Source organism: Sycon ciliatum, chromosome 1 (genome assembly GCF_964019385.1).
Source record: "Sycon ciliatum chromosome 1, ocSycCili1.1, whole genome shotgun sequence".
Classification (NCBI taxonomy): domain Eukaryota; kingdom Metazoa; phylum Porifera; class Calcarea; order Leucosolenida; family Sycettidae; genus Sycon; species Sycon ciliatum.
In genome coordinates, this window is record NC_088643.1 from 26,681,241 (window position 1) to 26,706,719 (window position 25,479).

Genomic DNA, 25,479 nt, shown 5'->3' on the forward strand with positions numbered 1-25,479 from the left:
CATGCCATCACGGAACCCCATTCACCGCCAACATGCCATCACGGAACCCCATTCACCGCCAACATGCCATCACGGAACCCCATTCACCGCCAACATGCCATCACGGAACCCCATTCACCGCCAACATGCCATCACGGAACCCCATTCACCGCCAACATGCCATCACGGAACCCCATTCACCGCCAACATGCCATCACGGAACCCCATTCACCGCCAACATGCCATCACGGAACCCCATTCACCGCCAACATGCCATCACGGAAACGTGCCTGATTTCATCTTATAATGTGCAATGCTGCACGATAGATCGACTCGGGTCGTCCATAAAAATCACAACTTCATTAAAACCAGTCACTGATTTTTACGATCTTGGACTCTCTGGAAAGCTAAGACTCCTCTGTCAATCCAAAGTGTCCACTGAGGAGAAACGGACACAACAATGTTGCGTGCATGCACCTCGCAAGCTTCCTTGTTGCGCCTGCACAATGGCACTCCGTACTCTGCCACTAATTATTTTGCTTTGTAGAAATTGCAGTTCATACTCAACGCAGGTGTCTTGCTCGTGTATAATTGGTCCTGTAGCAACACATGTGTATTTGTGTCTGTCCGCATGCATCTAATATATATGGCTGCATGAATGCGTGACCATGCAGTTGACACAGATCGCAGTAAGTTTATCGTTGCTGAAGGCTCAACATACGTTCAGAGGGATGACGGAGGCCAGTACCTGGTTTTACCCATAGGTGATGGACTTAGTAAGTGATCAGTGCTGTAAACATGTTTGTGTGTGTGTGTGCACGTGCATGTGTGTGTGTGTGTGCACGTGTGTGTGTGTGTGTGTGTGTGTGTGTGTTTGTACTGTCCGACCCTAGGTTTTTTAGGATAGTGATCACTCTCCCGCCTTCATTCCCCAGACATTTTCTTTGGGACAATCTCTATATCGCTTGCCTGGAAATGTTCATGTCATTGTTTGCAACATACACTCTAAAGGCCCTCTATTCTTAATTTCACCAAGTGGTATGCTGGTGTACTTGAGCTGTCTTTGAACTACAATGGTACTGTGTCTCTGTGTTCCTCCAATTCGCAAAATCAGCCGCCACTTGTTTTCGAATGCACGCCGCCCTGTTGGCAGGGTGGGTTTGCCGTAGTCATCTTGGGGCAGGGCGGGTTTGCCGTAGTCATCTTGGGGCAGGGCGGGTTTGCCGTAGTCATCTTGGGGCAGGGTGGGTTTGCCGTAGTCATCTTGGGGTAGGGTGGGTTTGCCGTAGTCATCTTGGGGCAGGGTATAACAGTGTATATTCGTGAAAAAGATGGCAAGTTGTGTAATCACTCCCCTATTACTCACATGGAGGTGCAGGAGAGAGGCTGACTGATCACTCTTCTGCATATTCCCGACCAGAAAGTCTGCTGGTGTATTTTGTAGCGTTCTGAACACCAGCAGCAGCAGCACCTATTTCAGCTGCCATTGACCTGCTTTACTAGGACTAGTGTTCCGCTCCTGCACGGTAAAACGTTGATAGATCCGACTATCCCTCCGGCCTCCATGGTGTGTTTGCGGATGTTTTGCTTCTGTTCAGCCTGCGACTACACGGTGATACTCTACTTCATGTGCTTCTCCTCGTGTAGCACCATCGGCCGCAAAGAGCTGCGTCTTCAATTGAAAGTGGAAAGTGCTGGGTTAGTTTTGCTGATAGCAGTTTGGCGTAAAATGCAACAAGACATTGGCCAGTGCATTGCATATCGTAAAATGCAACAAGACCTTGGCCAGTGCATTGCATATGTGCAATTTCAACAATTGTCAACACCCCCCCCCCCCCTCCCTACTCTCTCACGGTTGTAGAAAATAATCCCAGCTTATACATGGCACCTTATGAGAAGTGGTACCCGATGCCCTGTTTTATCAATCAGTGGCCATCAATGTATTTCTCCTCTTGTGACCGTGCAGACCGTGGCTTGAGTTTGATCCACTTTTGTGGGTTTGTTCTCTTTCATTATTGCAGCTGCGAGCTGTGTCAAACGTCCGTCACAATGCGAGTCTGTGCATGCCCTGGCCGCGATCGAATCAACCTTGAAAGCCGGGATACAGCGGAAAAGGAAGAGCAGGGTGGATCAGCGTATGCAGAATCACCGTTTCCCAGTAAGTCACTGTCACATGACCGCAGTAGCTATTCTACGTGAAGTAGAATGACCCCCTTGATGTGTACAGTGTACTACTTCATGCTGCTCTTCTTACGTCGTACTGACTTGCGTCAGTACTTATGCATTCTTGTACATCATGACGTATTCTCTTCTGCTGTACCTGATTTAGCCTGTCGTGCCTGCGTGAGCAAGGCACGCGATCTCTTTTGTTCCTTAGTTCGTTCTTGCTGTTTTGTGCGGAAAGGAGCGTAGTTTTGATGGCTCCTTTGCATTTGTTCTTATTCATTGTATAAACCTTCGGTATGTAATAATAATAATCTAATTCTCCCACAAAGTGGTACCGAAACCCGGCTTAGATTAGTGTTAGTGTCGCTTGCTGAGAATGTCATTATGTACATGGATGTACCGTATGTGCGATTACTTTGAGTCTCAGTCAAGCTGCTAACTTTAAATGTCTGCTGACTATAGCTTAGCTACTGCCTATAACTTGGCTGCTGCCTATAGCTTAGCTGCCGCCTATAGCTTAACCACTGCCTATAACTTGGCTGCTGCCTATAGCTTAGCTACTGCCTATAGCTTAGCCACTGCCTATAGCTTAGCTGCCGCCTATAGCTTAGCTGCTTTCTATGTGTGTGTGTGTGTGTGTGTGTGTGTGTGTGTGTGTGTGTGTGTGTGTGTGTGTGTGTGTGTGTGCACGCGTGTGTATATGTATGTTGTTCCAGCACTGTCTCTTCCCGTCCCAGTGAAGCGAGAACATAGTGATAGTGAGGGAGATGAAGAGGTCACACATCAAGTAAGATCATTCACATCGAAGTGTATATAGGTGCTGCAATATTGTGAGGTGTGCATGTCAACATGCCTGTGTACATCATACTTGTGTAGGAGTGTGCGTGCGTGTGTGTGTGTGTGTCTTTTGTTGTGTGTGTGTGGGGGGGGGGGGGGTATTGGGTATTTGTCAGTTGGTGTATTTGTATGTGTGTGTGTGTGTGTGTGTGTGTGTGTGTGTGTGTGTGTGTGTATTCAGGCATATGTGTGTGTTAGTTTGTTTGTGAGCGTGCATGCCACATGATGCATGCATGCTTGTGTGGGTGTGGGTGTGGAGCGTACATACACATGTTTGTAGGTGTGGATGAGAGAGGTAACCAGAACGCTTTTGGCATACAAATATCACAGTAAACTCACTTCAATTTGTGTTGGTTCACTATGATGCGGGCACAATTGATTGTCTTAGAACTAAAAATGTGTTGATCGTGTTTTTCCAGGTCATCCTGAAGGGTCCAAGAAGAGCAGTGGATGCATGCATTGAGAACTTAGTGTTGGACGCCAAACAGTATAGCATTCAGCTCGGTGGTTCAAGACTTGTCTGGTACACTGAGCAACGAGAGCCGGCAGGAGCTGAATCTAGCCAGGTGTCATCGAGTTCGGGTGACAGCGAGCCTCCGAAAGTAAGTCACGTCTGGCCATTCGTCCATGATTGCATTTGCTTCTACTGCTACTTGGAGTACTTGTACACAGCACATTATGATGGCAGGTTTGCACCGGCACTGACTTACCAACCACATGCCCGTCTTGACCGTCACATAGGTTTAGGAGCAGGAGCAAACGCGGCGGCAGTCTTGTTGCATTTGCACCTTTACCTTAGACACGCTACTTTCTGCCTTGTGTTGGCCTTCTCTGCGTGTACGCGTGTTTCCTTTCTTGAGTTGCAATGTTTGTTCTTCTTCTTCTTTGTGTGTGTTTGTGCAGAAAAAACTGCTGAGTCTCGAAGACTAGTCACAAATCACACATGAATTGTTCGCATACTTCAAATCATATTATTTTATAGTCATCAATGACATCATCGGACTTGATTTTTATATCCTTCTCTACTTTAGATGTACATAATACTGAAGTAGTATCATAATAGTTCTTACAGATGAGCCTTTTTGGTTGTTATTTCCGATTAGACACTTATACGTTTCTCTTTCTGTGTGTGTGTGTGTGTGTGCTGTGTGTGTGTGTGTGTGTGTGTGTGTGTGTGTGTGTGTGTGTGTGTGTGTGTGTGTATGTGTGTGTCTCTCTCTCTCTCTCCTCTTTGTCTCCCAAACGGTCTCCCTACTGAGCCTCGAAATCTAACAAAATTTACATTTCAGCAAAAAATTTCAGCCGTTTCAGCTTGTGAAGATATATTCATACTCATTCCAACGGCAGCTCAATACGCTATCAGTATCACATTTCTGGTTGCTGCTGTTCCTTTGTTGAGTGGACATCTTGCTGCAATGCTTTTGGCTGATGTGCAGTTCATCATCACATTGACAGTTTGTGCATTTGTGCATCTCGCCGTGACAACGGTTACCATGGTGCCTTTTGCTACCCACTAACGCCACTCTGCTCTGTTGCTGTTGTTGTGCTCTATTTCTATAATAAGATGGTCCTCAGTACTGTCCTAAAAGTAAAGTTAGCCGGATTCGCGGCCGCATCACTTGACGTGTTTAGGAACACATCAAGCAAATACATTCGCATCGGTCCTTGACTCTTTGCTTGAGATCCCGTGAAAAATTGAATCAGTCAACAATTACATGCGTGCCATGCTATGCACTGAAGTACTGAAGCAGATAGGGAAGGGTGGAAGGAATAAACACCCACGGTTTGACATGACTTTGACCTGATCTCCAACACGTGTGTGGAGCCAGTCAGTGAGACTTCCAAGGTGCTCTTCACATTACTAGCCAGAAAGACAAGCGCTAGTGCTGCCCCTAAAGGCCTCCGCCGGTGGTGCTGGCAATTCGCTGTTTTCGTATGATGCAAAGGCTGTACCTTGGGCATACTACTCAATCAAAAAGGCTGCCGACACTGTGTCACGGTAAACTGATTGTACTACTTTGTACTATTTGGGTCCCCTGCCTGAATGCAGCGCTGCATGACTTGTAGTACAGTAAGTATCATCAAAATGGCAGGGCCTGAAAAAATACCAGCACATGTACAGCTGTAGTACCATACCAAGAATACAGTCAAAAGCCAATTTTACTCTTTGGTTTGTGGGAAAGGTGCAAACGGGAAAAGTCTGAAGAAACATTTGACCCAGTCACCACCAGGACTCGAACCAGGGACTCTCGCTTTTTAAATAATTATATGCCAGCGATGCTCTATCACCATAATCACCCCCCCCCCCCCCCCTGGCCTAAGTTAGTTCTAACCAGGGAGTAGTATTTTAGTATTTACTACTCCCTGGTTCTAACTCCTAGCTAAGGTGTAGTCGTCATCCAAGCGGCGACCGTTCAACATTTAAAAAATTCTTCAGACTTCGAAACTCTCGCTTCCTGTGATATGAATCCACACATGCTGGTGGGATGCGTCCCTCACTGACAGTCTGTACGTCTTTTGCTGGAAGATCGCACTTGGTCCGAACTGCGACCTGATGTTTAGCTACATCAGTCATCACGTCTCAAATGCGCAGCCAGCAGCCTTCCATTTCCAACTAACTATTACTTGGAAGGTTCTATTTTGAAGTTATGATATCTTTGGTGGGCTTAGTCTTCCGCATTTCCTTTTTTCAATATCCGCTAGCTTGAGAAGGTGGAACGCGAAAGGTACCACGCATAACCACGTGGAAGTGTCACCGCCTCTATGCCCGCTGGGAGGAGGTGCCACCGCCTCTATCATTAGAAACTGGGATCACCCATCCAATCGTCTCTTGAGGGAGTTGTCTTATCACTTCGCCATTGTCATGGACTGTCCTCTCCTTTACCTGTGAAGTACAACGATCCAAACATGACAGGTGAAACTCAATACGTTTCGCGATAATTATGTCCTTGTTGCGTACAGCGCCTTCTCTCCCATCGCCCTTTCTCTTTCTCGTCTCCTCCATTGTTCGGCCAGCTAGACCATCTGGAGAGGGAACGAATCCTCACAATCTGCCATGGGCCTGTGCGTGCCAGTTTCCCATTCGGTTGCGGGGCGGGGGCGCTTTGCTTGCAAGGGTGCTGTATTATGGAATGCCCTCCCCAGCGACATCCATGCCATCCATCACGCTTCGGCAGTTTCGCACGCAGGTAATCCCCTATACCTGTGCCCTGTAGATGCTGAAGACAAGCGAAATCTTCTGTTTTTCTGTTCTCTTTCTGTTGTACCCGATCTCCCTTTGATGTACCGCTGACTCTACGCTGAAGATCGAAGTATTTTAATTCTCATTCTCATTATAATTTTCATTATTAATGCGATTAATAGTATTAGTGAAGCGGACATTACAAAATGATGAATGAGAATACATGTATCTAAAATGGTTGTTCCTAATCGATTTTCTTGAGACTATCATCAGGGAAAATCGTCTCACAATAGAGGCTATACGGAGAAACAAACTACTTATAGGTTATCGGATAGTGGGAAGTATACAAGGTGAGGTGTGAAAAAAAAACTAAAGTGGGAGAGAAGACGAAAGAAATTAGAAGAAAAGATGTGAGAGTGTTCTGACGGTGTGAGCTACTACACAAGGTGAGTGAAATGAAGGCGTGGAAGCAGGTGAATGTGATAGAGTGAGGAACTGTGAGGTGTAGGTGTATGCGAATGAATACGTGTGTGAATGCTAGGTGAAGAGTCTCAGTTTTGTGACATTTTCTTTCTGAATGCATAGATTAGGATTGTGTTTACGGATGAAAACAGCTTCTAATACCTTAAGTTCACGAAACCTACGAGCACGACACAAAACACAATCCTAATCTATGCATTCAGAAAGAAAATGTCACAAAACTGAGACTCTTCACCTAGCATTCACACACGTATTCATTCGCATACACCTACACCTCACAGTTCCTCACTCTATCACATTCACCTGCTTCCACGCCTTCATTTCACTCACCTTGTGTAGTAGCTCACACCGTCAGAACACTCTCACATCTTTTCTTCTAATTTCTTTCGTCTTCTCTCCCACTTTAGTTTTTTTTTCACACCTCACCTTGTATACTTCCCACTATCCGATAACCTATAAGTAGTTTGTTTCTCCGTATAGCCTCTATTGTGAGACGATTTTCCCTGATGATAGTCTCAAGAAAATCGATTAGGAACAACCATTTTAGATACATGTATTCTCATTCATCATTTTGTAATGTCCGCTTCACTAATACTATTAATCGCATTAATAAAGTTATTGTCTCCTCGTCGCCTTTTCATATAATTTTCATATTCGCTTTCATGTTATTGGGTTCTATGCCCGTTTGAATTTGCGAATCAAAATAAATACAAACAAACAAACAAACCAGTCTTACCTTTGAAAACTGGATCATGGGCCATGCTGTTACTGTATACACGAGAGTACAGTACTGTACGATCATGCATTACAATAATGACACTCTCACCTGAGCTATGCTCTCCGCCAGCAACTGACTCACTTTTAGTCTAGAATGAAAATGTCTTTGCTAACGCAGCGTAATAGCAGCGTGAGTCAGTGTCGCTCATGGATGTGTAGGCTGTAGGACAGAACTTTCGTATAACTATCTCTGAAGTAGTAGTAGTAGTAGTAGTAGTAGTAGTAGTAGTAGTAGTAGTAGTAGTAGTAGTAGTAGTAGTAGTAGTAGTAGTAGTAGTAGTAGTATTTATTATTTGACTAGGGGAGTCCCAACAGGCATGGCCTTGTTACAGGGAACCCTAGGTGAATCTTTGTGAGGTGAGCAAAAGTACCAGCAGATTGTGCCTGACGACAGTTTGGAGGAAGAGTGTTCCACCGACCTGCCGCCAGAAAAGAAACTGAGCGTCGCGGGCTTGCGACTAGCTGGTTCGGAGGTGACAGCGGTGCGAATGACGGAGCGTCCTCAGCGCTTGTTCTAACAGTAAATAATCGATCCATAACTGACCATAAGGCATAACATCAGATGCTCTAACACCCAGGCCCTGGCCTAGATGCAGGCGTCTTCCGCCGGCTGGACCCTGGTAGATCTAGGTATGAGCAGATGGTCCCCCGAATTTCTTAGCTGACTCCCAGTCACAAGCAGTGAGTTTTGCCAAAGCTGCAACAAAGGTTCAAAGGTTCTTTCAGTGCTCACTTCCAAAGAAGGAACGGTGAGTTCCGAAGAAAGTTCAAGACAGAGCTTGCGCCTTCACATGATTGTAATCTCAAGATGGAAGTTCCTTTTTAAATACTAGTACCATCGATTTATCTGCTGGGAGAATGAAAGAACGAGAATGAGAACCACGTAGATCTACGTAACAGGTGTTATTTAGGCATCCTGCTGCTCATACTTGCCATTGAGAAGGACTCGGAACAAAGTTGATAAGTGGTACCCCATCGTGCAGGTCACCATCAGCAGTAACTGCAAGAGAAAATGTTCGGCATGGAATGGCGTGCACATAATTATTATATTGGTAAATCACGACATGTGCTCTGGGATGATAACAGTCATGCTCCAGGGCAAGAGTCGCGGATTGTAGAACTTGAACTTCGTTTGTTTATATACACTGTAGGTTAGCAGTGATCTAGCCAAAGCCGGCTCAGCCGGCAGAATGCCGGCTGGGAGGGCGACCTGCCGGCTGAGACAGCTCCAAGGGTAATTTTGGCCGGCTGCAGTCACTCCCATGTAGACTGTAGTGCCCCATATCCTAGGCGTAGGTATGTACGTACACGTAACAGTAACAGTACAGTACGTAGCACTGGCTACTCAGGCTCAGTGCTAGCTCTTCACTCAAGCTCAAATGCACTTGAGTATGCACTTGAGTACGTCAGTAAAATGTAACAGGTTGGGTCATGGTTCGCTGCTTCTGGTGGTGTACATGGCTGTGGCTAGGCTGGGTCTTGTCAGATGACCAATGTACACTGCATGCAGACATGACGTTGGTGAACACAATGTCATGATCCATGCTCATATATGTAGCTGTTTGCTTCCTTTTTCATATTTTGTTAATTTACCTATAATCACATTCACGTTCACAACTGCCTGATGAATGCCCATAATTGGACGAAGCGAAAGGAGATGCAAGCTGCAATGAAAGATTTGTAGTGGTGTGTGTGTGTCTGTGTGGATCCGTGACTGATGGCGGGGGTCTGGGGGCGCAGCCCCCAGAACGATGCATTTTAACTAGAACGTTGGCCGGCTGGCATAAATTCCTGGCTAGACCTCTGGGTTAGGAAAACAAACCACGGTTCGCGTGACTCAGCTGGAGGCCGAGTGTGTCGCGTCCGTAGGAACGCCACCACCCTACATGAAAGATCCTACAGAAATTGCCGCCTGTATTTTTTCATTCTATTCATGATCTATCGCTCCAATTGCGATGTATGTGGAGACACGAGCGTTATTACACCAAATAAATAATTATTATAATATTAGCGGAGTGACATGTCGATACTAAAAGTAGCAATAAAGGAAAATAATTATAATACTTAATAGGTCCAGACATTTCCTAATCGATTTTCATGAGACCATCATCAGGGAAATCCCCTTCTCAGCACTAGCTGTGGAGAACTGAATATAATAAGTGTAACTAATTACTTGGTCATTGAGACTATTGAGGGGAAATGTGAATAATGAGATGAAGGGTGAAATGATAGCTGATAACAAGAGTGTGTAAAAGGGAGAAAGTGGAGATAAGATGCCTAAAAGTGCGAGAAAGTGTAAAGTGTGTGTGTATGCGTACGTGTGTGTACGTGTGCACGTGTGTGTGTGTGTGTATGTGTGTGTGTGTGTGGTGTGTGTGTGTATGTGTTTGGTGTGTGTGTATGTGTGTGGTGTGTGTGTATGTGTGTGTGTGTGTGTGTGTGTGTGTGTGTGTGTGTGTGTGTGTGTGTGTGTGTGTGTGTGTATGTGTGTGGTGTGTGTGTATGTGTGTGGTGTGTGTGTGTGTATGTGTGTGTGTGTATGTGTGTGTGTGTATGTGTGTGTGTGTGTGTGTATGTATGTGTGTGAATGCTAAGAAATAGGGTAGCTACTATCCACACCGGACTTAAAGTAACACAAGACAGCGGTTGCGTTCCCATCAAGATGATTCCCTCACTCAAAGTGTCACAGTAGAGGCTCTACACGGCAACGTCTGTAGGGCCTTCCCTATCAAAATAATAAATTCTACTAATTCTACTACTACTACTTCAGAATGGTTCAGTCTTCAAGCAGTTCTTCCACTCTTTGGCTTGTGTTGAAGGCTGCAAATCCAGGATCAATGGCAAAGATAGGTTCACACAGGTCGCGGATATCTTTAAGATAAGGGAGCTTGCTGTGTGTGTAGTTACTGAGCTGCCCAACATGAAAACCATTCTGGTCAAAGGTGAACGAGTGATAGTGAAACTTGTAGTAGTACAGAACCAGTTTGATAATAGGCAGATCCTCATTTTTGTAGGGCATGTCACGTAATTCTTCGTAGGGAACATAGAGGTGGTCAGTACGTGGTACTTCCAAAGCTGCGTAGTACTTCAACTTGATCGCTGTTTCTCGAGGCAGAGATGGAGCCCACTTCACACAAACACCACCTGGAAGATCTGTTATATCGATGGCATCTGATGCAGTCAGCCAGGGAAAGTTCATCAGTGGTCCAGAGTGATTCCAAAGTCCGTTACCAGTCTTGAAGGCATCGCCCCGCAGCTGATAGTTGGCAAAGAGCTTGTCCTGGTAGTTGTGGATCATCACAAACATGGGATCAACACCCACACCTATATTCGCCCAGCTACCGCCAATACCAGTATGGGCTGTTAGGTCTAGCGCTTGAAATATGCCAAGGTCGGTGAGCGTGGCGAGATGGGCTGGTGGCGTTAGCACCAATTGCACTGTTTCCCAACTAAATGGCGGCTGATCATCATTGAAGTGCCGACGGAGACATTCGGGATAGGAAAAAGTACGGTTCTTGTAGTGGAACTTGGGTACCTTGAAATTTGTCTCCGAGAACATTCCATCTTGCACACAGTAACTAGGAGGTACGCCGTTGGATCCGAATATCTCCTGGTCTTGGCTGAAAGGTGATTGCTGTGCCCATGAAGGTGTCCATTGACTGGGAATATCCCAGTAAGGCATTGTGATGTCGCAGTCGATCAGACGAAGTAGATTTTCAAAAGCCAGCACCATCGTTCGATGATATGACAACAGCTGTGGTTTGACATCTGGGAAATGTGCATACTTGTCGCATGTTATGGATGCATGGGACCACATCAGATCTGTCATCACCGGCTGAAACCGCTCGTCGTGTGTTGCCTTGCGGAATGCATTGGCGAAGCGCATCTTCTCCGCTTCCGTTAGAGTGCTGTAGCTTTTCCGAAGCCTGCAGCATTTCCACTCGCCAGCTATACACTCACACTCCAGTCCACACTGAGCTGTAAATGGCAATGCAGATGATGTATCGCATTGGGAGACGGACCGTTTGCCATGATCACCGCTGCCAATCCCCTCATCAACTCTAAGACTGAGTAACTCCTCCAAGCTATCAGGAAACTTGAGTGGCTTAGATATTGCCGCATGTGCATGGCTTAGAATTGATATTTCGAAGACAACAGCAATGGGAACCGAACCTATTGAAATCCAGGCGAACAGTTGCCACCAATGACGAAGTATATTTGTGCCTGCACCACACATCGCGCTGGTGTGCTGTCTTTCTCATCAGCCTGTTATGTCCTTCAGGTGCAACGATGATCATTTACACTGTTGTAGGGGACGAATGTCACTTTCTAATCATTCTCCTTCAGTCAAAACTGACGAACTTCTCGCAGCACTACATTGCTTAGAGTGTACGCAATGCCTGTCTGCAACGGTCGCCTCCCATCTACTGATCTAGCAAGTAAGTGCGAGCTTTGTCACAGTTTATGTACCTTGTCCTTGGGCTTGGAAAACCAACATCTACTTCTCCCCAGTTGAACATATTTTAGCTAGGCTTCTACTGTGTTCTAGGCTTCTTGGTCCATAATTTGCATAAACGCATGGCGATCCTTTTGCCGCACCCCACTCGTGAGCATTGATTGCTTGCAGCTACTGTACCACCAAAAACACTGCAGTACTGGTACTCGAAGTACATCACATAACTTGTGTAAAGTTTGCAATCAACAGTGCTCACTCCTTTCTATGTACTGTACAGGCGATGAAGAAGTGTTCTTTCCATCTCAAGCATTGAGCATAGCTATCAACGCCTGGACCATGGAGATACTTGAAGAACACTTGCGATCCTTTCAGTGCCCGTGTGGTAAATCAAGAGGGAAACAAAGAGGGCAAGTGAAGTCCAGAACAATCACCGCAGCCCATTAATAGATCTACAAAATACAAACTCTGAAGCCGCGACACCGCGTCCCGTGTTGCACCCCGCGGCGTGTGATGGGTTTGCATGTACATGATACCAAGACTCAAGAGTACAATACTGTAATGTAGATATCTACATGGCGTATGTTCCTATTGCAGCTAGCGCTCACTGACTTGTCAGTTTGAGCACTCTGGCAAGGTACGTTCGGGCCTGGTTTAAATCTGGCCGCAGTTTGGAAATTTTATTTTTCATTGCTACCAGGTTCGGCCTCATTTCCTCTGTGCTGCGCTGACGAGTCCACAAAGGACGACACCGTGAGTTCTGTCCGCAGATTGAGTATGTTCCTATTATCTAACCTACACTGGTTGAAAACCAGTGTTAGATAAATCTTGTTATAACTGTTAGTTCACGCATATTGTTAGATTGACAGCTCCACCTTGTTTCATGCTGTCAATCTAACAATAATTATGTATGTTCCTGCAACTCTTCTCCTTCTGTATATACCGTTGATACTTCCTAGCCACCTGAGTTGGGTGGTGTGTTGCTTTGCTGCTTCGAGTTGTACTTGTAGTTGGACCGCTTTGCCAAGTATCTTGTTGGTCTCCTCGTCTTATTATTAGTAACACTCGACAGCTTGTACTCATTTTCGTAGCGCTCGGATGCTCACTTCCCCCTCTTTGGTCTCCACCATTGCACCAATGGGGCAAACTAACAGCCTTCCAACTTGGAAGGTTCATGGCTAAGGAGAGGCCAAAGAGGGGAAGGTGAGCTCTACGAAAATGAGTACGAGCTAAGTCCCACGGTAACAAGGAATGTCGACTGTTACTGGACAATGACGAGATCAGTAGTAAGACACTTGACAGCGCAGTCTACTAACTGCAATTCGAAGCAGCACACCACCCAACTAAGGGCGCGTTCGAATTGTCACTCTTTGACTTTTCGAGGAGTTTCGTTTTTCTGAAGAGGTGGCCTTATTGGCCTCTTCAGAAAAACGAAGCTCCTCGAAACTCATCCGATGGCGATGGGAAGGTGGATTAGTTTCGAAGAGTTTGGAATAGATACGTCACGTAGTACGTGGAGATGGTCGATCTGATCGGACGTCATCATCGCCATGACAATTCCACTGAAAAACTCTAAAAATGATAGAAACCGTTCTAATGGGACACTTCAACTAATCGCTTTTTAAAATTTGTTTGAACAGCTGATGAAGACAATTCGAACGCGCCCTCACTGTTTCTTGGGTGCGGCAGAATTAGTCGAAGATAACAGTCATTACAATTTACATTTATACGGAATGGGAAGCTTTGCGAAAACGAATTGTACAAAACCGACCAATGGTTTCATGCCCATGGGCAATCATCAGACAACTGCATAATGATTAATCAGACATCCGAAGAGATTGCGTGTCTGGTGACTTGCCCAAGGGCACGAAGCCATGGCATACATGTACATGTAGGTAGCAACCAAGCTTGGTGCTCCGTGATTATTATTATTATGACATGCATATAGGTATGTACTTGTAACATAAAATCATAACATTGTTATGATTATTGTTATGATTAAATCATAAGTTATAAGTTACAAGTACCTACATGTACAAATCCGTTGATCCCCGAGCTGCAGAGAGTGCTCAATGTCAGAGACAGAGCTTAGTACATGAGTTGTCAGATGATTGCCTAGCGGCATGAAACTCAGAGTTACAACCAACCTGAAGTTGAACGTCCTCCGCTGAGTCTGCTATGTACTAAGTACCTACATGTATATGCATGTACCCGTACAATCATGTACAGTGTATCCGCTAGGTAGGTACGCAATACTACTGGTATGCAGGATTTATCACTAGCTCAAAAGACCCTTTATTGGAAAGCCGGAACACAAAGGTGGAATAGCAAAAAGGTGCAAAGCACTGAAATCAATGAAGATACGAAATCCAAAGCAATAATTGGGAAAACGACAATCATAATTTCAAACATGAACCCTGAGCGGCGGCCCTCCAAGTGAAATGGCCTCCTTTACGGGCAAAATTAACCAACAAAGCAGAGACTTTGAGCCAGCAGCTCAGTGCTCCAAATGTATCATGAATAGTACCTGTAACTAGTACAAGCCAGCAGCATGATCGGTTCAAACTGAGCAGTACAAGCCAGCAGCATGATCGGTTCAAACTGAGCAGTGTTGTAGCAACACTCGGTCTGAGGTGTCAAAGTAGTGTTGGGACGACAGAGAGATGGCAAACACCACCCAACATGGAGCAATGAGATTCTTCCAAAGCAGATGAAGGTGACACTTTTGACACACAGATACAAGTACTTCAGTACATACATTGCGTACATTGCGTGTAGTACGGCAAAGGACAAGACGTCAGTGTGGTGGTGTAAATATTTCCACTGGACACATGTGCACACACTATAATTATTGTGTAGGTGCTAGTATGTAGTACATGTACAGGTATGTAACATCGAGGACAATTTATGAGCAACAGCAATTGGAGATCTGTTACTAACCATCGGCCAGGAACTTCACTCACGGATGACTTTGGTGAAAATGGCCCAAGCTCGAAGCAAATGAACTAACTGATCGAGGCACTAAAACAATGGATGACATGCATGGTCAATGAAATAATGTGAAAGCCAAATTCATGCCGGTGATGCATCAACCGAAAAGGAGGGGAAAGCATGATGAATGTGGTGGCCCCCGAGACAGGGGCACTTCCAAGAGTCGATAACTCTCTGAACGATGGCAGTGCTGCACGGAGAACTTCTCTTCTTCTGTGTGTGTCTCTCTCCTCTTCTGTCTGTCTGTCTGTCTGTCTGTCTGTCTGGCTGCATGTCTGTCCGTCTGGCTGCATGTCTGTCCGTCTGGCTGCATGTCTGTCCGTCTGGCTGTCCGTCCGTCCGTCTGTCTGTCTGTCTGTCTGTCTGACCTCTCTCTCTCTCTCTCTCTCTCTCTCTCTCTCTCTCTCTCTCTCTCTCTCTCTCTCTCTCTCTCTCTCTCTCTCTCTCTCTCTCTCTCTCTCTCTCTCTCTCTCTCTCTCTCTCTCTCTCTCTCTCTCTCTCTCTCTCTCTCTCTCTCTCTCTCTCTCTCTCTCTCTCTCTCTCTCTGCCTGTTTCTCTGCCTGTCTCTTTCTCCTCCTCCTCCGCCTCCTCCTCTGTCTGTCTGTCTGTCTGCCACGGTCTGTGTGTCTGTCTCCCTTCATCTGTCTCTCTCAAGCAGTTTTGAGACGGTCTAGGATTTCCGGAAACAATGGCCGACTCTCCGGCTCCTCACTCCAGCAAGCCTCGATGATCCGCTTGAAGTGATAGAAATCTGGGCCCGGTGGAAGGGGTAGTCGTTGCCCGTGCTTGATCCCACTCATCACAGCATCCTCGTCACCGATCTCATCATACGGCTTGATGTGCGTGAGGATTTCCCACAGAACTACTCCATAGCTGTAGTGGACATAGCAGCGGCAGTCGAGAGATTTTGGAAAGGATTTTTAAAAGGAGTTTCTTCTTGAGCACACGATGCTCAAGTCCTGCACAAATGTTTAACACAACTCCATAATACTAATTATACCTCATTCCCGATGATATTCACCCACATACAATTGGCCATCTACATAAGTGGTGAATATTGCTGAATATTCACCGCTTATATTCACCACTTATATTCACCACTTTTCGATACTTACTGTAAAGAGAGCAGTACTCGGTACTGCGCTTGATTCCTCTTCAGTCAGCGCACCGGAGCTGTCCAGTGCCCTAGAATTTTTTTACGCTAGCTTCCGTAAACAGGACTTTTCTGAGTACAAACGAAAATCCTTGCTTGCCATTGCCGCTGGATCCGCATGTGACCAGGTGCTGACAAGTCATCAACCAACAGTGAGCATCTTCACAGACGGAGCGTTCCAGCGAGCAAACAAGGTTTTGGACGCTCAACATGTCAATGGCCCGATGATTGCGGATCAAGCGGCAAGCCAAGAATTTCGTTTGTACTCAGAACAGCCCTGTTCACGGACGTTAGCGTAGAATTTTCCTAGGGCACACAACAGCTCCGAAGCGCTGCCTGAAAGAAAAGAAGTGAGGGTAGAATCGCTTGGCTCGCTGTTTATAAACCGACTCCCGAATTGGCGCGATGGTCGCGGATTGGTCAAATCTTCGCATCGAAACGGGCGATGATTGGCTCCCGTCAAGCACGAGTGTGTTCTCCATGGTGATTGGCGCGAGTGTGTTCTCCAAGGTCGTCACCTCCCATGCCACATGCACCAGTACGTGTACACGATCGATTGAACAAGATTCTGAACACGCCGCTCTCCGATTCATGCAAGAACACGCCAGTCGGTTTACGATACTGAAGCAACAACGACTTACGTTAGTCTGTGTACACGTACATGTATGACCAATGTGACTCGTTTGTTGGGCTTTAGGGACGATAGGGTGAATATGGAGAGGTATAAGTCTAATATTATCTTCAGCCTCGTGAATATGGGCGAATATTCACTGGTAATACAAACCTCGGCTTCGCCTCGCTTTGTATACTACTGAATATTCGCCCATATTCACTTCGGCTTCAGGTAATATTATATACATATAGGTGCTACGGGGTCATGCTGGATCAATAGCATTGTCCGCAGAATTTCAATTTGCTTGCAAGCATACTTTCAGCAAAGTGGGCCTTTTCCGAAGAAAAAACATGCCAAAACTTCGAGTGCATTTTCGACCTCGATCTCACGTGCCGAATCTTTTGCCGAATTTCGGAATGCAAAACCTCTCTAATTACGCCAGAGGTAGCTTAGATAGACAGCTGAGCACTAAACACATCGCTCTGACATGGGAATAGAGGGCATCCATGAGCTTACCTTCACGCTGCTCCGATATTCAATGCAAGAGCAGGGCCATGTTCATGGTGTTGGATTCCGTCCATCATCCTAGTATGATGGGGGCACTACCCCCCCCCCCCCCCCCCCCCCCCCCGATTCCGTCCATCATCACAGTATGATGGGGGCACTACCCCCCCCCCCCCCCCTGATTCCGTCCATCACAGTATGATGGGGGCACTACAGTCCATTCATTGGAAACTGGCACCCTAACTTTTTGGTGTCTCTCTCACATAGTTTTAGATATCGTGAAAACAACAGTACATCCTGCATTCTGTGACCCGTGCAATTACTCCTTGCCACATTTGAGGCCAGAAAAGTCCAAGAACAGGGAAATAGAAATTCAGCCAGGTTTTACAAAATTAGGACAGGTATGCCATGGCAAAATGTATGGAGAAGCAGATCCAAAACCCAGATTTTTGAGATTTAAAGTGGGTTTTTGATCCTCAATTCGGCCCAAATCCGACTTTCAAAAGCCAGCGGGCCAGTTTCCGATGAATGGACTGTAGTTGTGTATCTTGTAAAAAAAGTGTTGCGATAAAAAAAGTAATCATTATCTGCATCTCTCACCTGTATACGTCTGTGCATTGGTTGAAGACACGGGCAGTGAGGGTCTCGGGTGCACACCAGCGGCTGCTACCCATTGCTCGGGTCATGTTGGTCTCGCTATCACGGTGAAGGCCTCCTCCTCCTACAGCACTAACATCAGCAAGAGCAGCAGCAGCAGCAGTAGACGCTGGTGAAACTGTGCCACTTGCCCTACTGTTTGAATACTGCTGCTGCAATATGGACAGTAGCGGCGTTCTCTCACGGTCTGCAGATGCTGACGTTGACAGCGACGGCCTTCTCCTGGGGTTCTGACGGCTGCGGTCGTACACGGTGACATTTGCCATCAGGTTATCTTCCGGGTTACTGCTGTCATAGTCCTTGATGGTCGATAGGAGACGGAGCATTCCAAAGTCCGCTATCTTCACGGTCCACTTCTGTGTAACTAGCAGGTTTGAGCTTTTCAAATCACAATGAATTCGGGGTGTTGCGGAGCCATGAAGAAACTCCATTCCTCTGGCGATATCCACGGCAAAGGCTACCTTCTGCCGATGGCTAATATCTCGTGGGACGTTTTCCCTCAAAACTTTGTAAAGCGATTCCCGTGTCACATATTCCATCACAATGAAGGGTGAGCGCTGTGCTGGCTTTGTACCTGCACCTAGAAACATCACAATGTTGGGGTGGCGCACAGTTCGCATTAGCTCAATTTCTTTGATGAACTGCTCAAGGAAGATCACGTCGTCCATTCTACAGCTGCGTAGCACCTTCACTGCCACCTGCATATCGGACAACTCTGCCTGAAACACATCCCCACTCGACCCTCTGCCAATGGTTCTTATGATCGACTGCGACAGCTCACTCCAGTCTATGATGACACCGTTAGCTAGCTGTTTCAGCTGCCAGCGCGAGACCAGCAGGTCTTTCTCTCTCTGGCGGTGGAGCTTTCGACTTTGGCGCATGGACCGAACAATGAGGATGACAATGAGAGTCAATGTGGCGATGCCGACACTGATCAAGATGGCACTAAGAGGTAGCTGGCAATTGTCGTAGGAGAGATACGCCCAGGTGCAGGCACAGCTAGCTTTGTTCTCCTTAACCGAGCACTCGCCATGACCGTGGCAAAAGCCGCCGTAGCAAGGTTGTAGAGGCACACAATGTGTGGAGCCACTTGATTTCGTCACCAACAGTGGTGGACACCTACTGCAGTTACTGCTGAGGTCGGCCGAGTAGAAGCCCATGGGACATTCCCTGCACGTTCCGTTCATCCAGCCATGGCCAAGAGGACAGTGTGACGCTGCCAGTTTGTACTGGCAGGATTTCGTTGTGATGACAGCACTGTCCGAGCTACTCAGGCTCGGTACAGGCAGTAACACACCGCCAAACACAGTGTCTCCAACGACGGCGTGTCCCAGCATGGGGTACATACTGAAGAACGGTATTACACTAGACGGCTGGTGACCAGCGCTCGTGTTAACATTACTCATGCTTGACATCGGTACGAGGTATGATCTAAGCGACAGACACTGATCATGGAGTGGACCACCTCCAAGCAGAATACATTCACGGGTGCAGCCTCCAAATATCAGAAGCAAATCACTGGAATAGCGTGTCAAGCTGAAGCCGATTATGTTCCGAAGTTGCGGCAGCGGCCGAAACGGGGTCCACTCCACTCGTGTCGCCGCAACTGCGGGAGTTGGTTGTAAGCGTAGAGAAAACAGCACAATCCCATCTGCGGGCATTTTTCCATAGCTACTCACACCACCACCAATGATGATCTGCCCACCGTACACAGTCGAGGTGTGGATCATCCTCGACGGTAGTGGCTTGGTTGATGATAACTCTCGCCACGAGCCAGTGCATGTTGACAGATTGCTGAAAGTGAACACGTACAAATTGTTGACGGCCTCGGGCAGACCTAGCCAATCCCACGCCATTCCGCCGTAGATCAGAAAGCTCTCAGCGGACAGGGCTGCAGCGGCATGACCCACACCAGAGTGCTCCGGCATGGTGTGGCGTGACGTGAGGTTAGCCTGCTGCCAGTACTGCTCGAGCCAATCGAAGCACCAGACATCTCTGTCAACAGGCTCACCTAGCATAGAGATGCCACCATAAACAACCGCTTTTGTTGCATTTCCGTCACCCATGCGCAGAAATGTGTGCAGTATCCGATTGGCGAATGGCGGACCAGGGGAGATGACTCGCATGGCATAGACTCCTGGTCGAGGACTGTAAGACCAGATAGGCATTACCTGCCAAGAAGGCTCCAGCCAGCTATCTTGCTTCCCAGCATACATATGGTGTGGTAGTGCACAGAAGCCACCAATCATCACCGAATAGGACTCACCAAAGTTCACGTCACCCTTCTCGTACGGCCGCGCACTGAACAGAATGGGGCTTGGGAGACCGATACAGCCCACGCTGCCTGGGAAGCTGAACGCCGCTTCTTGCCTGGGTAGAATGCGCCGCACGATAGATGGTTTTCTTGTCATGTAGTCAAACTCCACCGAGAGATTCACCGTCGCTGGAACTGTCGTTTGCACCATGTAAAGCGAGGCCGCGTCATACATGAACCCCAAGCTGCGTATTTGCTTCGAATCGTCGATAAGTCCGCTGACGAAGTTTCTAGTGGTAGTTTGTCGAATCGTCCGCCACTCTGGTGTGTCGGAGCTAGCGGGTTTTATGCGCGAGACGGAAAACTCCCGCTCCAAGCACGACAAAGGAATAGTCCCATAGGAGAAGGCAATACTCACGACGGCCAACTCACCATCTGCCTGAGAGTACGCCACGTTCGGCCTCGCTGGCAGTCGATGCGAAGCAAAGCAGGAATTCGACGCTCTTGCCATGCAATCCTCTGTCAACTCGGGCAGTTCCTTCCAAGTGCGGCTGGCAAAGTCCAATCGCCACAGGTCGCACTTAGCCGCAAGCTGAGTTTTGCCCTTTTGGAGACCCTCCTCTGTCGTGTCCTGTAGTGATATGCCCCCGTAAACGAACAGGCTAGAAGTTCCATCTGTGAATAGAACGGGCGAGATACGAGGAGAGGGCTGTTGGGCGTGCAAGCTGGAATTCACATTCCACGTCTTCCAGTAACCAATCTCGAAGTTGTCACCGACAAGTTGCAGGACGCGAAGGTTGTTGGAGAAATTCATGCACGTCTTACCAAGAATTTCGTCAAGGTTGCAGGCTGAGCCTCCAAACATCACCAGACTCTCCGTAGCCCGGTCATTGCTGACATCATCAGGGACGGCAACCATGGCGGAGAGAAGGACATGACTGCCGGGTTGGCCCGCGTCCATGCTTCGTCCGGGTTCGGATTGTTGATCTAGCACGTCATGCATTGTCGGAGCGCTACCTTCCACTCTGACCACGTGATGCCGCCGTGAACTCGGGTTGTATGCGATGAGCTTTGCGCATTCGTGCTGGGTCCCAAACCCGTAGATGAAAACGACCTCACGGCTGGAGCTGGATGCCACCGCGCCAATAAAGCTCTGAGCAGTTCTACACGACGAAGGTAGGAAGGAAACGTCTATGCGATCGTGAATTCGCCACGTTTGACCACTGTTTTCGCCCACGTCAAAGGCATAAACGGATAGGAAAGTGATGAGCGTTGTATCCTCCGGAGTTCCGAAGAGAAGCATAGCACCGTACGCGTCAGTCCAGGGGGTTTCCCTTATCAGTGCTGGCTCACGTAGGAGCATCGGGTGGCTGAGACTGGAGATGGAGATGGGCTTGTGAAGCTCCAGCGAGGGTGAGTATTCTTTAGCACACCGAAGCTGCAGCAGGGGTGGTAATGCTACTTCACTACTATTGCTGCTATCATTGTCACGTGGTGGTTGACTGGCTTGAGGCGTCAGGTGGCCAGCACCATATGAACGACGTGTAGGTAGACCTGGGTCGCCATTAAACCAGTCAGTGTGTTGCTCAGGGAGATTGCTACCTTCTGCTTTGTGTGTGCGTTTTGGCAGGCTGCCGAACAAAAGGTAACGTAAGCTTTCGGGTACAAGGTTTTTGTCCGCCGCCATGGCCATTGGTGCTGTTCCGGCCCTGGTTCGTCTGTGCGCTGGAGCGTGCGATGCGATTGGCCTGATTGATGCATCACGTGACCGAGCGGTACCAGTAGCAGGATGACTGACTACTGCCAGTACTGGCCCATCAGCATTGGCATTGGGTGGACCAGGTTTCGAGGCCTCCGCAGGGCTGCCAGTGTTTCTACCGTCCTCCTCATCCGTAGAAAATGCGCGGAGATCCAGAGCATTGCCTGTCCATGGTGTGGGACGCTCGTGCACCGGTCGACGTACTGTCAAGGACGCGGTGGAGTCAGTCACGATTTCCACTGCCATGGCAAGGCTCCCAGTCCGAGGTAAGTGGACGCTGAGAATGACGAGACACAGTAGCAATGTGGGGACGAGTGACCTGCCACCACACACTGTAGTAGCTTCAAGCCCAGGATAATCTCCCCAGTTTCTGGGCGCTGGAAATGTCCATCCATCATCACCAGCATTGGACGGTTTTGTCATCCTATCCTATCGACTGACAGAACCTATCCGTTTGAGATCTAACACTAGAGATGCTCACGGGTTAGAGCATCCCGAAGCTTTAGGCTACCTCTGCCTGCGCCTGGGACAATCCCATAAGTTCGTAAATAAACTGAGACAGTGAGAGATAGCCAGTGCATTGCACAACCGCCACTCGTCGAAGTGCATGGCAGAACACTGAGGTAAGAGAGACATCACGGATCTGCTCTTCAACTGCGCCTGCCCGTGGAGACATCTGTACTGCCAAGTCTGAACCGTACTGAGAGACGAGAATTAGCGCTGCACGTGCAAGGTCCGAGAACGAGAACAAGTACAGCTTGCGATAAGTCTGCTTTTCCGATCAATCTTTCCGTTCGCGATTCTCAAAGGACAGCTCGGGACATACAGGGGTTCCGGAAGCACAGAAAACGAAGCATGACGAAGGGAATCCTCTAATCCAACGTCTGTTATATCCGGTGCGTGTACGAAATGCTCCAGCCATCACGTGGTATACTGTATCCTTGTACATGTACAGCATAATCTACGTCAGTACGTGCCACCGCGCCGCAGCTATGACTATGAGCTTCCAGCGAACAGAGTTCGAGTTCGGAATATCCAGTACCAGTCCTGGTTCACCTTGACTACAGTTCAGAGTACCACCGAGACAGTGCTCAATGGGCTGTTGCTCCTGTGTGTGTGTTGGTAACGTTTACCGCATACTGCCTTCAAGTAACTTGAAGGCAGTATGCGGTGAACGTAGTTCAAGGAAGTGCCTGTGGGTACAAATACAAGGCGATTGCCTGAGCTCTGTGCTGTTTACGTGCTACTTTGAAAATGTTGCTATGCAGCAGCTGAGACATCAGTTCCTAAGGGAAACTGCAGGCTTCGCTCCATCTTCTTTAATGCTCATTTTATCTTTAGCAATGATGATCAAATAATCTACGTGGAGATAATAATTTTAATAAAGCTATGAATAGGATGAAGGAGGTCATTTCTCTGTACTGTGTCGTGCGCGTTATGTCCAACAGTTGAAAGTCCTTGAGGCAGTTTGTATACGTATTCATAAGCCTGTTTTGTGTAAGCAGAAAGAGCACGTTGTTGCACTGAAGTTGTATTCGTAGGTTGACACTTCGTTCAGTGCCTTCTCGCCTTTGGTTACGTATTCTTGTTGCCTTTTTGCGTTTCCTCTAGTGGTTTTATTGCACTTGTATCTTGATGTTATTTCTAACACCTTTCTATTTCCAGTACAATTAAGGTCTTTTACGTAATGAAGTGGCTGCAGTGGAGCTTTCAAAGTTTTTGTAACATGGAAAAGTGTGGGCACATCGAGTGCACCGACTAAACCAAATTTTGAACGGTCAGACGTGCACAATCTAGCACAAAACTGGCAAGGAGTACTAAGACATTCCACGGCATGAAAATCAGCGTGAGCACTGCTCGATAGCGCTAACCAAACGGCCTTCCAACATTACTTGGAAGGTTTATGGATATTACTAGTGCTAATGGCAATGCCAAAGAGGGGAAGGTAAGCGCCATCGAGCCGAGCACAAGCTACATTCCAAGGCTTCATGGAATGCTGGCCTGGTATGATGACGGGACGGCAAGACCAGACAGAACGGTCGAACCATAGTTCGACAACGCAAGGCCACAACCACCCAACTTGGGAGGCTCAATATTATCCGAGATGAAAATATGAAGGGGAAGCTTCACTACAAGGACAGATTGTAACAAACCGAACGCCAATATCAGTGCCTACAGCACTGTAATTAGTTGATGACAATGATGGACTAACTAATTGCAATAACATGTACAGTATGTATGTATAGTAAAACACGACGATCGTTTCGCCGCATTGTTCATGACGGCTCTTCAGGTTTGCATTTTTTAAAGAACTCAGATGGTGAGCCAAGGAATAGACATCAATAGGTATTGTATGAAAAGCCAGTCAATAGTACTAAAGAGTGAAGTCAACCACAACACAGACAATACCTTCAGACAATCATGACAGGCATGCCGCATGATACAGATGATACACTAGATAGCGCTAACCAACGGCCTTCCAACTTGGAAGGTTCATGGCTATTACTTATTAGTGCTAATTCCAAACTAAAAAAGGAAGGTAAGCGCCATTGTGCCATTGAGCCGAGCACAAGCTACATGTACATTCCAAGCCTCCCAAGTGTAACTAGTTCCTTGGCCCTTTTTACTTTTGATTAAATTAAGGGTAAGTCGTCAACTCGTCGGCTGGACTGGAGGGCAAGTGAAATAGGCAGAACCGTACACACCTTATAAATATAAGTTATGGCAGGCACTTCCTCCATTTCTTATCCACATACCAAAATAAAAATGCATGATTCGATGATGAAACGGTCACATACCAGAAAAAGTACCAGCTAGCCGGCATTATCCGCCAACGGCCAAAGCCTTTGGTCCATGTAGACCGGATGGAACGAGTTGCTCTAGCTCGCTGGATACTGTATCCTGATACGAAGTGTGATCCGATCTTTATCAGATGATCTGGTCTGATGATCGACATAATGGGCCATGGCGTGACTACACGGAGAACCCCGCCCGCGGTGGATCTACTCAGTCTCTACTCGTTGACATAATAATAATATTAGGCCACCCAGAATTAATTCGTTGTTTCGGGTCACCCGATCCTAGCCCTTGGCGGATTATGCCGGCATAATATTTGGCATAATCTTGGGATTTCGTCAAAAAATTATGCTCCGGCATTATATACGGATTCCAACGTGTAAGGTCGGCATAATCTTTCGGTTTAGACGAAAATTATGCTTAGGGCATGGCCGTGTGTGTATGCGTGGTTTCTCAATCCTCTACTTCTGAAGTATGTACAGCGTGAATACATGTACATAGTGGAACCGAGCATAATTCAGCATAATTCAGCATATTTGTTGGCATAATCAAAAGCATAATTTGACGATTGGCCGACCGCCAATGGCTACCCGATCCCCCCCCCCCCCCCGCCCGACCGTCTTTTTTCACCCGACCGCAAAATGTTTTTTTTTATTGTGCATGCAAATGTACATGCTCAGAAAGCGGTACGAGTACCGTGTGCACACGGCTGTTACGCAGTGGACATCTAACAAGATGGCGGCGAAAAGTTTGAAATCGCTGCGGATTTACTGAAATCCTTTCGACTTAGTACAAAATGTATAGAATTATATAATTTCGCCGGATTTAGTACTTTCTTTCGGTAAAGTCGGTCTAAACCCAAATATTTTTTGAAACGAC

At 47.2% G+C, this 25,479-nt stretch overlaps 2 protein-coding genes across 3 annotated transcripts in view; one reads left to right on the top strand and one right to left on the bottom strand.

Moving 5' to 3' along the window:
- The window catches only part of LOC135820868 (cellular tumor antigen p53-like), a 9,813-nt gene extending 5,309 nt beyond the window's left edge, over nt 1-4,504 (top strand). For both annotated transcript variants that reach the window (XM_065333915.1, XM_065333923.1), the window contains exons 8-13: nt 654-755; nt 1,578-1,677; nt 2,001-2,137; nt 2,862-2,932; nt 3,402-3,584; nt 3,886-4,504. In XM_065333915.1, coding sequence (XP_065189987.1) covers nt 654-755; nt 1,578-1,677; nt 2,001-2,137; nt 2,862-2,932; nt 3,402-3,584; nt 3,886-3,912 — 620 coding nt within the window. In that variant the 3' untranslated portion in view covers nt 3,913-4,504. The remainder of the gene's footprint in view (nt 1-653; nt 756-1,577; nt 1,678-2,000; nt 2,138-2,861; nt 2,933-3,401; nt 3,585-3,885) is intronic.
- Nucleotides 4,505-15,496: 10,992 nt separating this feature from the next.
- Nucleotides 15,497-22,611, bottom strand: LOC135820883 (uncharacterized). The gene is made up of 2 exons (XM_065333935.1): nt 17,735-22,611; nt 15,497-15,737 (listed from the first exon to the last, which is right to left on the bottom strand). The coding sequence occupies exons 1-2, from the start codon at nt 22,225-22,227 to the stop codon at nt 15,515-15,517; spliced, it is 4,716 nt and encodes a 1,571-aa protein (XP_065190007.1). The 5' UTR covers nt 22,228-22,611; the 3' UTR covers nt 15,497-15,514.
- Between the last annotated feature and the right edge of the window lie 2,868 nt (nt 22,612-25,479).

What these genes read in the sequence shown, in the direction of transcription:
- LOC135820883 (XM_065333935.1), bottom strand. Translation starts at nt 22,227, where the DNA reads ATGACAAAACCGTCCAATGCTGGTGATGATGGATGGACATTTCCAGCG. An exon ending in CAATGCACAGACGTATACAG is followed by an intron (nt 15,738 to 17,734) that starts GTGAGAGATGCA and finishes TGTCCACTACAG; the next exon opens with CTATGGAGTAGTTCTGTGGG.